At 48.5% G+C, this 17,552-nt stretch overlaps 1 protein-coding gene across 1 annotated transcript in view; it reads right to left on the bottom strand.

Moving 5' to 3' along the window:
- TNIK (TRAF2 and NCK interacting kinase) overlaps window positions 1-17,552 on the bottom strand; it is a 190,087-nt gene that overhangs the window by 25,394 nt on the left and 147,141 nt on the right. Inside the window, 6 exon segments of the mRNA XM_054385755.1 lie at window positions 1-24; window positions 749-846; window positions 5,113-5,276; window positions 7,947-8,053; window positions 10,837-11,076; window positions 13,031-13,195. Coding sequence (XP_054241730.1) covers window positions 1-24; window positions 749-846; window positions 5,113-5,276; window positions 7,947-8,053; window positions 10,837-11,076; window positions 13,031-13,195 — 798 coding nt within the window.

The following is a 17,552-nucleotide window of genomic DNA, read 5'->3' as shown; positions in this document are numbered from 1 at the left end:
CTCATCTATAGCTTTCTTATAGCTCTGTGGGTAAAGGAAGAATAATCAGCATCAGAGGAAACAGATCGGGACAGGAAAAAGCCAGAGGAAGGGCAAGCAGGTTAGAAATAAAATTAGAATTGTTAGCTCAACGCTGTGGAGTGTAGAGAAAAAAAAAACACAACATCATCAACAAAACATCAATACACATCATAAAAGAGAGGCAGTGGAAATTCAGTTCATTATTAGGCTGACTCCGCGGTTTCAAAGTACAAATGGCAACAGCATTAAACCAGGAGGAAACACTTCAGATGAGATTTTGCTCAGAGTAATTGAAGGAGATTGTACAGAGACCACTACCAGGGTTGGTTTTAAGCTGTGAAGGCTGTCGGGGGCTGGCTGTCCCCAGCCTTCCCGAGCAGAGCATCCCTCCGCCGGGCCGCTGCGAGGGGACATGCAGCACAGAACACAACCATGTGCCATCGGCAACCACCGCGCCCAAGCTAGCAAAGCCCTTAAGCGCCTGCTTCACGTGAAAACACAGGCTTAAGTGCTTTCCCCTAGCCTTGGGCTCCTGACAAACTCATGCAGTCTTAAGCATTCAGATCTCCCAGGGGCTCTTGCTGTACTGCTGCTTTCCAGCCTCTCTGCTGGAGGAGCATCAGTACTAGCCTCTTTCTTGGGGTCCCCGCCGTTGTGCTATGGCACTGAAGGGAAACGTGGCCAAGCTGGCTAGCAACATTCCCACAGGAAATAATGTAGGACTCACAGCGGGTCGGCTCGGTCGCGTCACGTCCCTGTTGTCTTCCTGCTTTACCTTGGCAGGCTCATGGGAGAGCACAGGGGACCCTTCGGGCTTGGCGTTCCCTGGGTGAAAGGCAAACGGAGAGACCGGATTTAAAGTGCTGCTGAAAGCTGTCACTGCTTCTTGTCACCTGGGACAGCGTAGCATGGGGGCTTCATCAGCATATTGCTTCTGCTGTCTCCAAGCCTCCCCTCCCAGCTTCTCTCTACTTGACTGTCACTGCAACAAGTCTCCATCAGTACAGCAACATAGAATCATAGAATTGTTTTGGTTGGAAGAGACCTTTGAGATCATAGAATCACAGAATCAAGAAGGTTGGAAGAGACCTCAAAGATCATCGAGTCCAACCTGTCACCCTAAACCTCATGACTATCTAAACCATGGCACCAAGTGCCACGTCCAATCCCCTCTTGAACACCTCCAGGGATGGTGACTCCACCACCTCCCTGGGCAGCACATTCCAATGGCCAACCACTCTCTCTGGGAAGAACTTTCTCCTCACCTCCAGCCTAAACCTCCCCTGGCGCAGCTTGAGACTGTGTCCTCTTGTTCTGGTGCTGGGTGCCTGGGAGAAGAGACCAAACCCCTCCTGGCTACAACCTCCCTTCAGGTAGTTGTAGACAGCAATGAGGTCTCCCCTGAGCCTCCTCTTCTCCAGGCTAAACAGTCCCAGCCCCCTCAGCCCCTCCTCATAGGGCTTGTGCTCAAGGCCTCTCCCCAGCCTCGTTGCCCTTCTCTGGACATGCTCCAGCAATTCAACATCTTTCCTAAACTGAGGGGCCCAGAACTGGACACAGTACTCAAGGTGTGGCCTAACCAGTGCTGTGTACAGGGGTACAATGACCTCCCTGCTCCTGCTGGCCACACTATGCCTGATGCAGGCCAGGATGCCATTGGCTCTCTTGGCCACCTGGGCACACTGCTGGCTCATGTTCAGGCGGCTGTCACCCAGTACCCCCAGGTCCCTTTCCACCTGGCTGCTCTCCAGCCACTCTGACTCCAGCCTGTAGCTCTGCATGGGGTTGTTGTGGCCGAAGTGCAGCACCTGGCACTTGGATTTGTTGAATGCCATCCTGTTGGACTCTGCCCATCTGTCCAGCCTGTCAAGGCCCCTCTGCAGAGCCCTTCTACCTTCTAACAGATCAACACCTGCTCCCAGCTTGGTGTCATCTGCAAATTTACTGATGATGGACTCAATCCCCTCATCCAGATCATCAATAAAGATATTGAACAGGATGGGGCCCAGCACTGATCCCTGGGGGACACCACTAGTGACAGGCTGCCAGCACCATTCACCACCACTCTCTGGGCTCAGCCCTCCTGCCAGTTCCTAACCCAGCACAGTGCTGCTGTCCAAGCCACAGGCTGACAGCTTGGCCAAGAGTTTGCTGTGGGGGACAGCGTCAAAGGCCTTGCTGAAGTCCAGGTAGACTACATCCACAGCCTTTCCCACGTCCACCAGGCGGTCACCTGGTCATAGAAGGAGATCAGGTTGGTGAGGCAGGACCTGCCCTTCCTAAATCCATGTTGGCTGGGCCTGATTCCTTGGCTATCCTTCAGGTGTGCAGTGATTGCCCCCAAGACAATCTGCTCCATGATTTTCCCTGGCACTGAGGTCAGGCTGACAGGCCTGTAGTTCCCAGGTTCTTCTGTTCATCCCTTCTTGTGGATGGGTGTCACACTGGCCACTTTCCAGTCTTCTGGGACCTCTCCAGTGAGCCAGGACTGGTGGAAAATGATGGACAGAGGCTTGGCCAGCTCATCTGCCAGTCGAACCCTTAACCCAGAATTGTCAAGTCCACCACTAAACAATGTTCCTCAAGACCATATCTGCATTGCTTTTAAATAGCTCCAGAGATGGTGACTCCACCATTTCCTTGGGCAGTCTGTTCCAGGGCTTGACAACCCTTTCAGGGAAGAAATTTTTCTCATGTCCAACCCAGACATCCCTTCAAACAACTTGAGGCTGCTTCCTCTTATTCTATCACTTGTTATTTATGAGAAGAGACTGACCCTGACTTTACTACAACCTTCTTTCACGGAGTTGTAGCGAGTCAGAAGGTCTCACCAGACCCTCCTATGCTCCAGGCTAAAGAACCCCAATTCTTTCACGTACTCCTCACAAGACCTTTCTCCAGACCCTTCACCAGCTTTGTTACCCTTTTCTGGACATGCTTCAGCACTTCAAAGTCCTTCTTGCAGTGAGGGGCCCTAAACTGAACCCGGTATTTGAGGTGGGGCCTCACCAGTGCCAAGTGCATGAGGGACAGTCCCTGACCTAGTCTTAGTGGCAACAGTATTTCTAATACAATCCAGGAAGTTGTTTGCCTTCTTGGACACCTGGACAGGCTGCTGGCTTATGTTCAGCCAGCTGCTGACCAACACCACTAGGTCATTTTCTGCTGGGCAGCTTTCCAGCCACTCTTCCCTGAGCCTGTAAGTGTTGTTGTGACTCAAGTGCAGGACCCAACACTTGGCCTTGTTGAACCTCATACCACTGGCCTTGGTCCATTGATCCAGCTCCCTCTTGTGAGCCTCCCTACCTTCAAGGAGACTGATACACCTGGCTCAGCTTGGGTGTCACCTGCTAAATTCCTAAGGGTGCCCTCAATCCCCTTGTTCAGATGATTGACAACTATATTAAAGAAAACAGGTCCCAACACCAAGCCCTGGAAACTCTTCTTGTGACCAGCTACCAACCAGATTTAACTCCATAACCCAGCCCAGCCTCCACTGACAGCCCTCTCACTGCCCTTTTTTCTACTGAAGAAACAAATTCACTTTGCAGAAGAGCAGGGCATGTGACAAACTAAAAGCTCTGCGGCATCTGACAATGCGAGGACAGTATCTGTCACAGGATTCCTCGTTAGTCAAAACCAAACCAAACCAGGACAATTGGTGGTAAACTCCTTTAACTGACTATCTAGAGGAGTGCTGAGTTCGACAACAGACCCATCGTCTTACGGCCAAGTCACAAAGCATTCAGAGCATGGAGGCAGCATTTGTTTTAATGCGCTTCGGCCCTGGGGATTTGCACTGCGGGGCTGTGCCAGAAATGCAGATGTATGGCCTGTGTGTGCTTCAGCAGCTCCTGCTGCCATTAAACAGGGGAATGGAGTCTCTTGAAGGCTGGCTCTGAGATGAGAGGAAACTATTCGGCCAGAAACGTAAACCCTGTGTCAGCAGGGCTGCCTGGAGAAAGCATTTTAGAGGGAGCTTCTTAGAGGCTAATTCTCTTCTCTGCTCCCATCTCAGGCTTTGCACAAAGATGAAGCTCAAAACAAATAAATATCACAGAATCACAGGAACATTCAGGTTGGAAAAGACCCTCAGGATCACCAAGTTCAACTCATAACCCTACTCTACAATGTTTACCACTAAGCCACATCCACAAGCACCACATCCAAACAACCTTTAAACACATCCACCTCCCTGGGCAGCACATTCCAATGCCTGACCACTCTTGCTGGGAAAAATTTTTTTCCTAATGTCCAGTCTAAACCTACCCTATTGCAGCTTGAGGCTATTCCCTCTTGTTCTATCACTAATTACCTGGGAGAAGAGACCAGCACCAGCCTCTCTGCAACATCCTTTCAGGTAGCTGTAGACAGCAATGAGGTCTCCCCTCAGCCTCCTGCTCTCCAAACCAAACAGCCCCAGCTCCTTCAGTCGCTCTTCTTAAGATTTATTCTCCAGGCCCTTCCCCAGCTTTGTCCTCCTCTGTACTGGCTCCAGCACCTCCACATCTCTCTTGTATTGAGGTGCCCAAAACTGGACACAGTACTCAAGCTGTGGCCTCACCAGAGCTGAGTACAAGGGGACAGTCACCTCCCTACTCCTGCTGGGCACAGCATTTCTAATACAAGCCAGGATGCCATTGGTTTTCTTGGCCACCTGGGCACAGTGCTGGCTCATATTCAATTGTCTGTCATTTAGAAACCCTCAGGTCCCTTTCTGCCAGCCCAGCAGAAGTAAAACACACTTCCAAAGAAACCATCACAAAGAAGTGAGCTTGGGTCAGTGAAGATAGGAAGCACACTGGACTTTTTTTGTCTACCCTAAAGCATAACTCCCCTCTCCTTCTGCACAAGCTACTTGGCACAGGCTGCTGTGGGGATCCAATGTCAGCACCCAGGCTAAAGGGAATCTTGGCATCTCTGTTTGCAAGAAGGCCAGCTGGTCACAGAGGCACATCAGAAATGATGAATCCTTTAATTTTTATTGTTTTAAAAAGCATCCATGAGATCACAGACCTCTTACCCTTCCCACTTACCAAAGAAGCCTCAGAAAGCACACTCAGTGCAAAGTGACATTTCCGAGAAGCTCACCTCTGACTCTGTTGCGCTCACTGGAGCCAGCCTGGGAGCCAGGCTGGGACCCACCCTGGGAGCTGGGCTGGGAGCTGGGAGTGCTGGAGCTGGAGGAGCTGCCGCTGCTGGTCCTCTGCAGTGGGCTCTCCACAATGGTCTCCGTCCTCCTTAGGTCTGGGTTGCTGGAAGAGCACAAAACAGAGGGGCACTATCAGCCAGTGTCACAATTGCCTCCAGGGCTCCAGATCCTTCCCACAGTAACAGGGGCAAAGGTGAGGACCACCTTCTCTGCTGGAAAAGACAGAGCTGAGGTCTTCCCTTCTGCAAGGCCCACTGAGGGACTCTAGAATTAGGCACTGAACATCTTTAGGTGCACCGCAACCACGATGAAAAACAGGCTAGAAAAGATTTCTACTCTCATTTTGCCAAATCCAACAAAAATTAAAAGTCTCTTTGCTCCAGACTCCCTTTCAGACTGCTGCTGTGCCATGCTGGAGCTCTCCAACTAACTACCAATATTCATCATAAAAGCAGGAATGTGCAAATAGCTATTAAGACAGAGGAAGAAGTGTTTCAGTGGAGAAAGGATCTTGAAGTTGTGGGCAAGGACTTTTACCACTTATTCTCACTTCCCAATTTTCATGGCATCACTTCAAACTTGCATTAGATATGCACTCCTCTTCCTTGATTTCTCTCAGTCCTGTGAACACACATCTAGAATAAAAAGTGTCCTTGATACACAAAGAGTGATTATTATCTCTCTGGGTATCAGATGCCTTCAGGAAATTAATTCCTATTTGGCACTGCAATGCCATCAGATGAAATGTTCGTGCAGAGTTAGGCAATTTGGCTTTATACAGTATTTCTGTTAAGTGATCTTACGATTCAAAGTCCTGTTCAAAACGTACAGAAAGCTTTCTCCATCAAGTCCAATTAGGACTTGATGTACATAAAAATGATTCAGTAATAGTGCCACATGACATAATGCAATTGCAGTCAGAGGCTGTGCACACAAAGTGCAAGGTCTGTGGTGTGTTCCTTGGAGAACAAGCACGATGGTGCAAATTGCACAAAAGCTCACTGCCCAAATGGGGTCTTTGGCAGAACCACTTGGACAGTGCATAGAATGGCTTTTATATTATCTCCTTGCCTAGTGCTGTCTTGTGTTGACACAGTGGGTGTAAAAACGAGGAAAGCAAGACAGTAACTTTCTGTGGACAAGGAAATATCCCCTCATTTGTACCACAGGGTGACAAATAATAGGAAGCCTATTCTTAATAATATTTACACTTATGCATGGGAGGAATCAAGAACCAATAGAAGAGGTGGTTAAAAAGGAAAATTGGACAAATGTTACATTACTGTAGGAGAAATGAAATCTGAAATAATTTCATCGAATATTTCAGTTTAATGGACACGGTAGCGTCCTATTCATTTCCAATTCTCATCAAATCGAAGGCCTCCAGCTCATGTTGCATGGTTGATGTGTCCCCAGCTAAATTACCTCATAAAATGTATTTGAATAAAATGATACTAATGTATTTACCTGTGCCAACCAGGACTGGGACTGGGAAGCTGGAGGAAATGCTGGGCAACCTTCAACTCGAATCCCAGACTCCCATTATACTTTATACTTTCAAACCCATCACTTATTGGGACCATGTAGCCCCTCCACATTTAAAATCGGCCCTCAAGCAACAGCTAATTAAGAGAATAACATTTTCTAGAACTCAAAATGCTTCAGCCTTGAGCACTACAGAGGAACCAACCATGATAGGATTCTTTTTGTTCTAATTTTAGAAAACAACAACCAAGATTCCTCCTCCTTCTGCTACCTCTGCCAGCTCCTCTGTGCTGCTGCTTGCTGTGCATGGGTTTGCTGATGCATGGTTGGGGCAATGAGCTGGAAAGAAAAGCATATGCTGAAATTGGGGACAGCACAGAGATACAAACATCCCAGCATTTGCTTTTTGACCTCATGAACAGGGACAAGGCAGGAAGATGCAACCAAGAAGCTCCATCACTCAAGGCTATGTGGAACATGCATTTACCCTGAAATTTGCCTGTCTGAGGTCCAGAGCTGCCCACGATGCTCTGCAAACCAGTGACAAGGTCTCGTGTGACTAATCCATGTCTTTTCTGTCCAGCTCTGAGCTGAGCCTGTCAACTTCCCTGCTTGTTTTAAGTGTGCCCAAAGATGGCTCTGACATAGCAGACTAGATGGCTGCTGTGGTGCAGCATCCTCCCTCAGGATGCTACAGAGTGGCCCTGCACACCACTACGCCAGAGGGCTGGATCTGGCTAAGCTAAAGGCCGCAGTCCTAGGAATTTCACATTTGATCTACATCTAAGGAAGATTTCACCAAGCTGTATCAGTGTCTGCCCCCCAGCACATTCCTCAGTCATTATCTGTGAAAAGCTGCTCTGATGCATAGGAAATGGATGGTATGTGTATCACTGAGATCTCCCCTCTGGCTTATTTGGATCTCCTTATCTGAAAGAGGTGATAACAGGAGAACCAGAACCTAATTCCTCTGAAGGGAGTGCCCAAATTCCCACTTGACCCCACAGCAGCAGAGGCAGCATCCACCTCCAAACCCTGCAATGCCCAGGAATGCATTCAGCCAAGGGATCCAAGCTTCCAGGGATCCAAAAATCTCAGAGTCTTTGGTACTAGTACAAAATCTAAGAAACGCAAAAGTTCATCCCAGCGATGAGAGAAGAAATGCAACCAGTGTTAGCTGTCAGCAAAAACAGGTCTAAACCCCAGCCCAGGTTTGGGCTGATACCAGGAGGAGTACAGGCAGCAGCATGCTAGGATGACTCCTGCCCATCCCCCTTGGTCTCCATACCTTGCCCGAATGGGCTGGGAGCCCAGCCGGGGCCCCAGGGCACTGCCATTGCCTGGGGAGTTCTTCCTCGCCAGAGCAGGGGATATGGAAGTGGTTCGTTGAGGCACCTGGAAAAGAACAGAGACATCTGCTGTCACTCAGCCTGTCCCATCATCATGTCAGGGAGCCACTGGCACACCTGAGAGATCACCTCTCAGCACTGCCTCAAGCCTGGATTTACAGCTGATTACCCACTCAGAGATAGGCAACTCCTAAAGCAACTGTAACACACAAAGTTCTTGGCTTTCAGAAGGAATTGCCTGAGCCAGAAACCAACTGTAAGGTGTGGTCAGAGATGCTTTGGGCAGAGAAGCCCTGAGCAGCCCAAGGAGCTGCCAGCTACCATCAAACAGGGCATTCACTTCTTCAAACATGAATGTGTGCACACACATAAAATTTATATCTAACAAATCCCAGGAAAGTAATTTTTAAGGTAAAATTCAGACTGAAGTGAATTTCAGCAGCCATTTTGTGCATCTCTAATTCAGATAATCATAGAATTGTTTAGGTTGGAAAAGACCTTTAGGATTGATTCCAACCATTAACCTAAGTATTGCCAAGTCCACCACTAAACCATGTCCCTCAGCACCACATCTATATGGCTTTCAAGCAGCTCCAGGGATGGTGACTCCACCACTTCGACAGCCTGTTGCAGGGCTTCACAACCCTTTCAGAGAAGAAATTTTTCCTAATATCCATCCTGAGTCTCCCCTGGCACAGCTGAAGGCTGTTTCCTCTTACCCTTCCTATTGCTCGTTACTCAGTGTGGCAGTTTATTCCTGTCCGCTCATTAAACCATGACACTTAGCAGAAGAGACCAACCCCCACCTCACTACAGCCTCCTGTCAGGGAGCTGGAGAGCACCAGAAGGTCTCCCCCTCAGCCTCCATTTGTCTAAGCTGAACAACTCCAGTTCCCTTATGTGTTCTTCAGACCCTTCACCAGCTTTGTTGCTCCTCTCTGGACCCGCTCCAACACCTCAGTGTCTGTCTTGTGGTGAGGAGCCCAGAACCAAACACAGTCTGAATGTGAACATTTATTTCAACATGTGGCAGCAGAGAGAACGTGGACAAACAAGAGGGCTGATATTGGACAGATGCAGACTGATCCACCTAACACTTGCATGAAACACTATGGCCTTTGTTGAGCTTCAGATGCCACTGCCAAAACCCACTGCTGGCAGGACAGCTGCCCATCAGCACTGCCAGCAGAAACCCAATGCCAAGCACAGCACAGGCGTGCTACAGTGGGTAACCCTGGAGCCCAGCCTTGTCCAGCAGGAGCATGGGCATCACCGTGGGGCAGCAGGCAATGGTGGTCTCATCCCCTGTGGAGAGGTACAATGATACTCACCGTGCAGTACCTTGCACCAGGTAACAGAGGGCTCAGCGGGATTAGGAAAAAAAAAAAAACTTAGGCATTTCTTTTTGAGAGTAAAGACACAGTTATGTTAGGCAAGATAGAAAGATTGAGAGAGAGTGAGCTTCGGAGTCTGTGGCATCGCTAGCTCCAGCTTGTCTCAGTAAGCAGCCACCTCCTCTCCAGGTCGGGCATGCTGCAGTTGGGACTTGGGAGTTTTTTACCTTCCTCTGAAGCATCCAGCCATAAGCACTGGCAGAAACAAAACCCTGGACCATAGAGACAGCTGGACCTGCCTCATGGGGCAGCCCTTTTGTTCCCACTTAAAAACACACCAAGCAGTAAAATGTGAATTTGGATTTCTCATGGGTATTACTGCTGACACGACAGCCTTAAATGTGATCTGGTGGGGACCTCTTCCAGAGCTCATGTTCCCTCAGCCGAGGGGAAAATACTCAGTGCTGGAAAACAGCTTTTTTTCCAAGGAGCAGGTGCTGTGGTCTCACCATGCATCGCTGCAGTTAAGAGATGCCCAGCTCAAAGCAAAAGGCAGCAGTAAATTTCCAGGGATTTTTCAAACTTAGGTTCAAACCAGGCAGCCACTCTCATGCACTACCAAGGAGCAAAGCATACCACCAGCTCCAGGAGCTGTTGGCTTGTTGTTCCTCTTAGATGAGCACAGATGTCTCCTCTTGCTTGGTGGTAGCAGAAATAGGAACATTGTTAACGCCTGTGTCAGACCACCACAGATCCCTTGCACAGGGAGGCTTACCTGATAGCTGGGATTTTGCTCTTAAAAAGGCAAGTCACTTTGTTAACACAGAGAGAAAATGCCTCTCAATCAGGTACAAATGCTGCCTCACTGTCACTAATCAATTCCTAATCATTTTTCCTCTGTAAAAATCCTCCCAGGATCAGCACTGATTCACTCTGAGGGGAACTTTAATGGCCAAGTTCTAATTCTTCCAAATTGAAGGTGCATAAACAACACGATCGAAATCCTGCTCCAGAAGAGTCTTTAATTAAAGAGGTACTGCCAGACACTGCCAAAATGTCAATGAATGTATAAAGCTGCTGGAGCCCTTACAAGTCTTCCATCAAATATTGATTGCAACTGGGGGCATGGTACCAGACTGAAAAGGACGCATCTTATTGAGTATGACAAATTTTTATGTTCCTGCAATTCTATTTAAACAGAAGGTTGTTTTGATCCTAGGGAAAGGAGATATTCATTTATTTTGGCTTCTGTTTGAGCTCGAGAACTTTCTGTGCTGGAGGGCGATGCTATTTTGCAGCAAAAAGTGCAGCTCCCAGCATCTTGTGCAAAACCTGCCTCAGGAAACGCAGCCCCTGGGCAGGTTGGTACCTGCCATGGAGCCACAAGGGTGAGCTCCTGCCCACTGTGTGCGACTGGAGGTGCTGAGCAAAGCACCAGGGACTCAGCTGTGGGATTGCCTCTTTGAGTGCTGAAAGTGAGGAGCGATAGTGTTACCTTTGGTGGAATGTCTTCCTCCTGCCGTAACCAAGAACTTCGGTCAAACTTTTCAATGCGAGGGGGCAGAGGAGGGTTTTCTGAGGTGGGGTCCGAGTTCTGCCTTGGCATCTCAGTGCGGTGAGAGGTCACCGTCAGAGCCTCCTGAAACCCAGCCAGTCCCTTTGCAGGCTGTTCATGCAGTGACTGAGACCCAGACAAGGAGCTTCCTTGGGATTTCACAGTGACCAGATGTGGAATCTAAGCACCAAGTCAAAACAGAACTATCAGTACAAAATGGGAAAAAAAAATATCAAAAAGATATTTTAAAATTTGATTTTTTTTTTTTTGGTTAAAAAAAAAAAAGCAATTAGCACTTTGGATGCAACTAAAAAGCCCCCTCAGTCTGAGATCAGCACTGCCTTGGTTTCAGGAACCTCTGACTTTTATCACTTCAACGCAAGATCTATTAAAAATCACGCTCACACAGCTCAGCCTTTTAAAATCAGGCAATGTCCTGCCCCAGTCCTGGCTGCTCCTGCGTGCCCAGGGTGCTACAGCTCATACCCACAGCATTGCACCACTCTGTGGGTATCACCCCAGGCTTGGGCAGGGACAGGCTGCTCCCTCCTGCCAGCTCTCTGCCCACCCCATGCTCTGCCTGCTGAACTTCCAGCTCCTCAGGTTGTGCTAATGAGCTTTGGCATGGATTCTCCCTGTTTAAAATGAAAAAATAAGGAAAAAATAAAGAGAAGGAAACAATAAAAAATAATAATAAAATCATCAAGAATTCTGAGGCATAGATGGCTTTAAAAAATTATCTTGAGGCATGAGTTTCTATTGGTCTAGGTGGTCCCCATCTCATTGATCAGCGCTATAGACCTAAAGGTTATGAGTGAAAGGAACACTGATATCTGTTTGGGGAACGCCAAAGAATTCATGAAGTTAGAGCTGGTGACATCAGAGCTTCTTCCTAGGACCCTGTGAGCTACACTGCATTAATAAAGTCTCCTTCTCCAGAGACTTTCAAAACCTGCCTGGATGTGTTCCTGTGTGACCTGCCCTACGTGATCCTGCTTTGGCAGGGGGTTGGACAGGATAAAGAGCTCTAGAGGTCCTTTTCCTGTGCCTAACATTCTATGACTCTATGATACCACGGGGCTGCAACTTTAATTTTATGTTTCCATATCCATGTGCATGTATCCCATGAGTATGTGCACACATGCACACATTTACAGCAGCCTCTGGGTTTCAAGCAACTTTTTCCTTAGTATTTTATTGCCAAACAAGCATCTTTCTCTGTAGCTGTTGATAATACAGGTTACCAAAAAGGTCACTGAGAAGTATTTGGTCAAGCAGATTACAGTGCAGCAGGGTTTTACCCACTTCCTAACATTTGCAGAGTACATTGGGCAAAAAAGAGCTTTATGTGCAAGGGCTTTCCTGCTTCTATTTTGTTTAAACCTGGCATTGTGCTGCTGTCCTACAGGTGCATGCACCACACATGGATGGCACATAGTTGGCAGCTTTTCCCATAGAAAGCTCAAGCTGGACTCAAAGCAAAAGCTTTAGACTTCCTTCTGAAATCCCTGGTAGAGTTTGCAGGGACTGCAATTCCAGGGTCTGGACCAGAACCAGCACTGACACTCCTACAGCTTTTGGTGGGTGCCAGAGTACTTACAGACCTCGTGGCTGGGAGGAACTTTAAAATAACAATACCCCTCCTCATGGTCATGGTGATCTATGCCCTCCAGATGTGTTTGTGACTGATGTCAACTCAATGGAAAACCAAAACAAAACCTTGAATTAAAGCAGCAAAGAAACCAAACCCTCTTTCTGATCCTCAGCATCAGAGCATCCCAGGTCTTTTGTACCAGGTGCTGTTTAGTCCCCTAGATTAACCAAATCCCAAGATGAACAGAGCAACTGGACCAGCCCAGTGGCTCCTCTCAGTCCTCCAGCTTGTTTCTGGCAGTGACTAGTATGTGATGCTTCAAAGGAAGGTATAAACCAGCATGATGTTTCTAACATATGGTGGTGACAGGAGGAATACACTCATGAATGTAGATGCTGCTCTTACTCAGGAATGCACTCAAGGCTGAGACACCAGGGAGCAAGACATTATTTCCCTTGAATTGGCTCTTTTTCTTGTAACCTTACCAGCACCCCCAGCATCCTGGCTCCATAGGTGAGCCTGCTGGGGCAGCACCATTACCTGTGGGTCCACAGGCCGGAGCAGGGGTGGGGTCCGGGCCGGCTGCACGCCGCTGATGCTGAAAGACTCCGAGCGAGGAGGCAGGTTGGGGTCAGAAATCCTGTTGGCCACCTTGTGGGGCATGGCTGGCGAGCTCTGGCGGTTGAGCCGGGAGCGCTCCTCCACCTGTGGTGCGACAGAGAGGGTGAACACCCCAGAAAAAGCCATTGCCAATTAAAAACCCAGGTAGGCGCATATGTATGTCTCTGTTACCTATAGGTATCACAGAGCAATCACAGAATCATCCAGGTTGGAAAAGACCCCTGGGATCATCAAGTTCCAACCACTGACCCTACTCTGCAAAGTTCACCCCTAAGCCATATCCCCAAGCACCACATCCAAACAACCTTTAAACACATCCAGGGTTGGTGACTCCACCACCTCCCTGGGCAGCACTTTCCAATGCCTGACCACTCTTGCTGGGAAATCTTTTTTCCTAATGTCCGGTCTAAACCTACCCTATTGTAGCTTGAGGCTGCTCTATCACTAATTACCTGGGAGAAGAGACCAGCACCAGCCTCTCTACAACATCCTTTCAGGTAGTTGTAGACAGCAATGAGGTCTCCCCTCAGCCTCCTTTTCTTCAAACTAACCATCCCCAGCTTCTTCAGTCACTCTTCATAAGATTTATTCTCCAGGCCCTTCCCCAGCTTTGTCCTCCTCTGCATTGGCTCCAGCACCTCCACATCTCTCTTGTATTGAGGTGCCCAAAACTGGACACAGTACTCAAGCTGTGGCCTCACCAGTGCCAAGTACAGGGCATTGTATAATCAGCTCCCTACTCCTGCTGGGCACAGTATTTCTAATACAAACCAAGATGTCATTGGCTTTCTTGGCCACCTGGGCACACTGCTGACTCATATTCAGCCTCTTGTCTATTGGAACCCCTGGGTCCCTTTCTGCCAGACAGCTTTCCAGCCACACTTCCCCAGGTGTATATCTTGGCAGCTCTTTTGTCTTTAGGTACATCACATATATTGTACGATCATGTGTGTACCACCCCTGCTCTAGGCAAACCTGCTATTAGCAGAGGGGGTAGGCTAGATGATCTCCAGAGGTCCCTGGAACCCAGAGGTCTGCTGGAACCCAGGTAGCCAGCAGACTGTGCAAGAAATGCATTTTAAAGACACCGAAAGAACTACTTGTACTTATGCACAGAATTCATTTCTAAGTGTGAAATGGTAAAATGAAAGAAAAGGCCATATGCCTCAGAGAGGTGTTTCTAGAAAATGACTCCTGAAAAGCTCTTGCTTCTTCTCAAATGTACTTTGAAGCCCCTTTTTTCTTCATTACTATAAACACCACGAGGAGTGCTTTTGTTTGATCTGAATAAAAGCATCAACATGGCAGCCAGAAAATGGCTGGCTTTGATCTAGATTTAGTGAGTCTGGCACCTTGTCATGTATGGCAGGGGGGAAAAAACAACCTCTGTTACTGATAGAGAAATAAAGCCAAAGCCCACTGCTTTCAGCTCCCCTTGATAGCAACAGAGTGGTTTCAGCTAAGCCAGTCATAGGTACAGCCTGGGTGCTCCTGCAGTCAGCCTGTGTGCATTGATATTCATGCAGCATATGCTATGCAGAATTTCAGATACCTCCAGATCTGACATAGCTTTTCATTTACATACCCTTCATGCCTTAAATGCCCTCAGCATGGCTTGATGCCACCGCCTACAACGTCATGTCCAAAGGCAATCTTTGAAACAGCTTTGCTTGGAACAAAGCACAGCTCTTCTTTAGGTAAATGAATACTCAGGAAACAAAAGAGCCATGCTATTAATAAAAATTAGTATTTTCCTCTTTTAGATTGCTCAGCAGGAGTCAATGGGTATGACATTTGTTATAGACTCTTCCCTTTCTAGCTCACAAAGGCCACTGCTATGTCCTGAGAGGTCATCACAGCTTCCCCAGGTGCTGCCCACAAGCTAACAGAGGCCACAAAGAACTCGGTTCAGTGATGCCCTTGGAAGTGGGGACACAGATGGAAAGAAGAGCAGGGCAGGGAGGAGACCTCCCTCTGGACAAGGCAGCACAAGCAGTGGGTCAGAGGCCAGGTCCAGTACATCTCCTTATCAGCCAAGGCACAAATGATGGCAAGCAGAGATGGTGCCGCCACCGAGCCCTCTGGCTGTGCACAGGCACTCTCTGGCACACCCCCAAGCCCTAATGTGCAGCTAATTATGGAGGACTTCAAAGCTTGTGTGAAGGAGAAGGCAGGAGGGTGATGAAATGAGGATGTCTGTCCTGGGAAGGGAAAAGGCTCTTGGTTTCCCACTGCCAGAGTCTCCTCACTAGCACTCTGTTGCCCCAGCAAAGCAGAGGGATGCTCTTGGGACTCTCCAACTGTACTTTGTGGAGCTTTATTGACTCCAAACCCAGGCAGAGGGGAGAAGAAGCAGCAAAACCCTGCAGGAACTCATCATTGCTCCAGTTCAAGCCACCTCCAAACAGATTCAAGATTCCTCTCAAACGGGAAACATCCTTAGCAGCTTCTGTGCCGGTCCCAGTGGAAGGCTGCTAATGTTTTAATACATCACTTCAAAGGCAGAGAAGGATAAAGCCACAGGGAATGAAGGAGGAGCTGATGTGCATGTTGGTTGCTGCAGAGAACAGCACGACTCGTGACGCACAACCCAGCCCTGCGCCCTCAGGAAGCTCTGAGATGTGGGAAAGCACCGCAGGGCTTGGCCACGACACAGACAATGTCTGGTTAAACCTATCCCCTCCTTTGTGCATGGTCATGTATGGCAGATACCTGCCCAAGCCCACCCTTCGGCTGACCAAGCTTCTTTGTCACTGAGAAGTGAGACCAGGCTAGCTGCACCACTTGCTTTAGGAAACAGAGGAGTCAGTAACAGCAAGAGCTGCCAATTACAGTAATACTGAGGAGGAGTCCCAATGCCATGTCCCTGACTGGATCACCAGAGGGTTCCAACACGATGTCCAAAAGGGCCCAGCTGGTCCTTGATTTTAAGAAGACATGTCCCTAGTTAAACAGGGAAGGTCTGAGACAGCACTCAAGTCACATCCCAAGGTAGCTTCCCACAGATAAATCTTCACTCAGAAGAAGATGACTAGAAGGAACAGCAGATGGGGATGTGCATTCATGTGTGCTGTATGGGGCTTTGAGCAGCCAGGTCTAGTGGAAAGTGTCCCTGCTCATGGAAGGTTGGGGTTGGTACTAGATGATATTCAAGGTCCCCTCCAACCCAAACCATCCTATAATTCTATCACTGACCAGATAAAAGAGAAATCATTGACTGTGCTGTGGGGAAGCTATGAAAGGGGCAGTACAGCCTTGTTCCTAACCCAGAGCTTTGTCTTCACCAACAGGCCAGTTTCTTAACAAGGAGACACAGGGACACAATTGCAATGTGAGTGGCCACAGCCTCACCTTGATGCTTTACCCCACATCTACAGAGTCATGGAGTCACCACATGAAGACAAGTGAGATGGGAAAATGATGCATAAAGGAGAGATATGAAAAGCAGAGTGACACAGCATAAGGAGAACTCAACTGTGGTGATCGAGCTCCTGAGAGTGAGGACTTGAAAGCAAAGAACAAAAACCCAAGGATGGTGTGGGACACCATGCAAAATTCTCAGGAAATACCCCAATAAGCTCTGCAGAGCCTCCAGAAACTGTAGGCTAAGCACCAGACTTGTCTTGTCTTTGTTTCCCTTGGGGAACAGTATCTCAGTATTTCTGTTAGCTTAGCATGCACAAGCTGGGTATGGATGTTGTTAAACTACAGCAAGAACCACAGTAGTCTAAGTATTACAAGAGGGATCTGGACATGCTGGAAGGTGTCCAGAGAAGGGCCACCAGGATGAGCAGAGGGCTGGAGCACCTCTCCTATGAGGACAGACTGAGAGAGTTGGGGCTGTTCAGTCTAGAGAAGAGATGGCTCTGAGGTGACCTTCTTGTGGCCTTCCAGTATCTGAAGGGAGCTACAAGAAAGCTGGGGAGGGACTTTTTAGGCTATCAGGTAGTGACAGGACTAGGGGGAATGGAATAAAGCTGGAAGTGGGGAGATTCAGACTGGACGTGAGGACGAAGTTCTTCCCCATGAGAGTGGGGAGACCTTGGAATGGGTTGTCCAGGGAGGTGGTTGAGGCTCCATCCCTGGAGGTGTTTAAGGCCAGGCTGGATGAGGCTCTGGCCAGTCTGGTCTAGTGTGAGGTGTCCCTGCCCATGGCAGGAGGGTTGGAACTAGATGATCCTCGTGGTCCCTTCCAACCCTGACTGATTCTATGACTCTATTAGCATGAGACTCTCTGCATGGCCAGCAAGGCTGGTACCTCGCTGAAAGCAGCTGAACTGTGCTAAAAATCCTAAAACAGGGCATGGAGGCAAGAGTAGTTTGGGGAAGTTCCCAAGGGTGTTGTGTCAAGGCAGTACACATCAAACTACTTCTGCCAAAAGCAGAAAGATGCCACAGTTGCTGCTTTGAGCATTTAATTAGAAACTAGAGTGACACAGGT

Source organism: Indicator indicator, chromosome 13, assembly GCF_027791375.1.
Source record: "Indicator indicator isolate 239-I01 chromosome 13, UM_Iind_1.1, whole genome shotgun sequence".
NCBI classification, from domain to species: Eukaryota; Metazoa; Chordata; class Aves; order Piciformes; family Indicatoridae; genus Indicator; species Indicator indicator.
The sequence above is the reverse complement of the archived record's forward strand: the minus strand, read 5'-3'. Positions and strand labels throughout refer to the sequence as shown.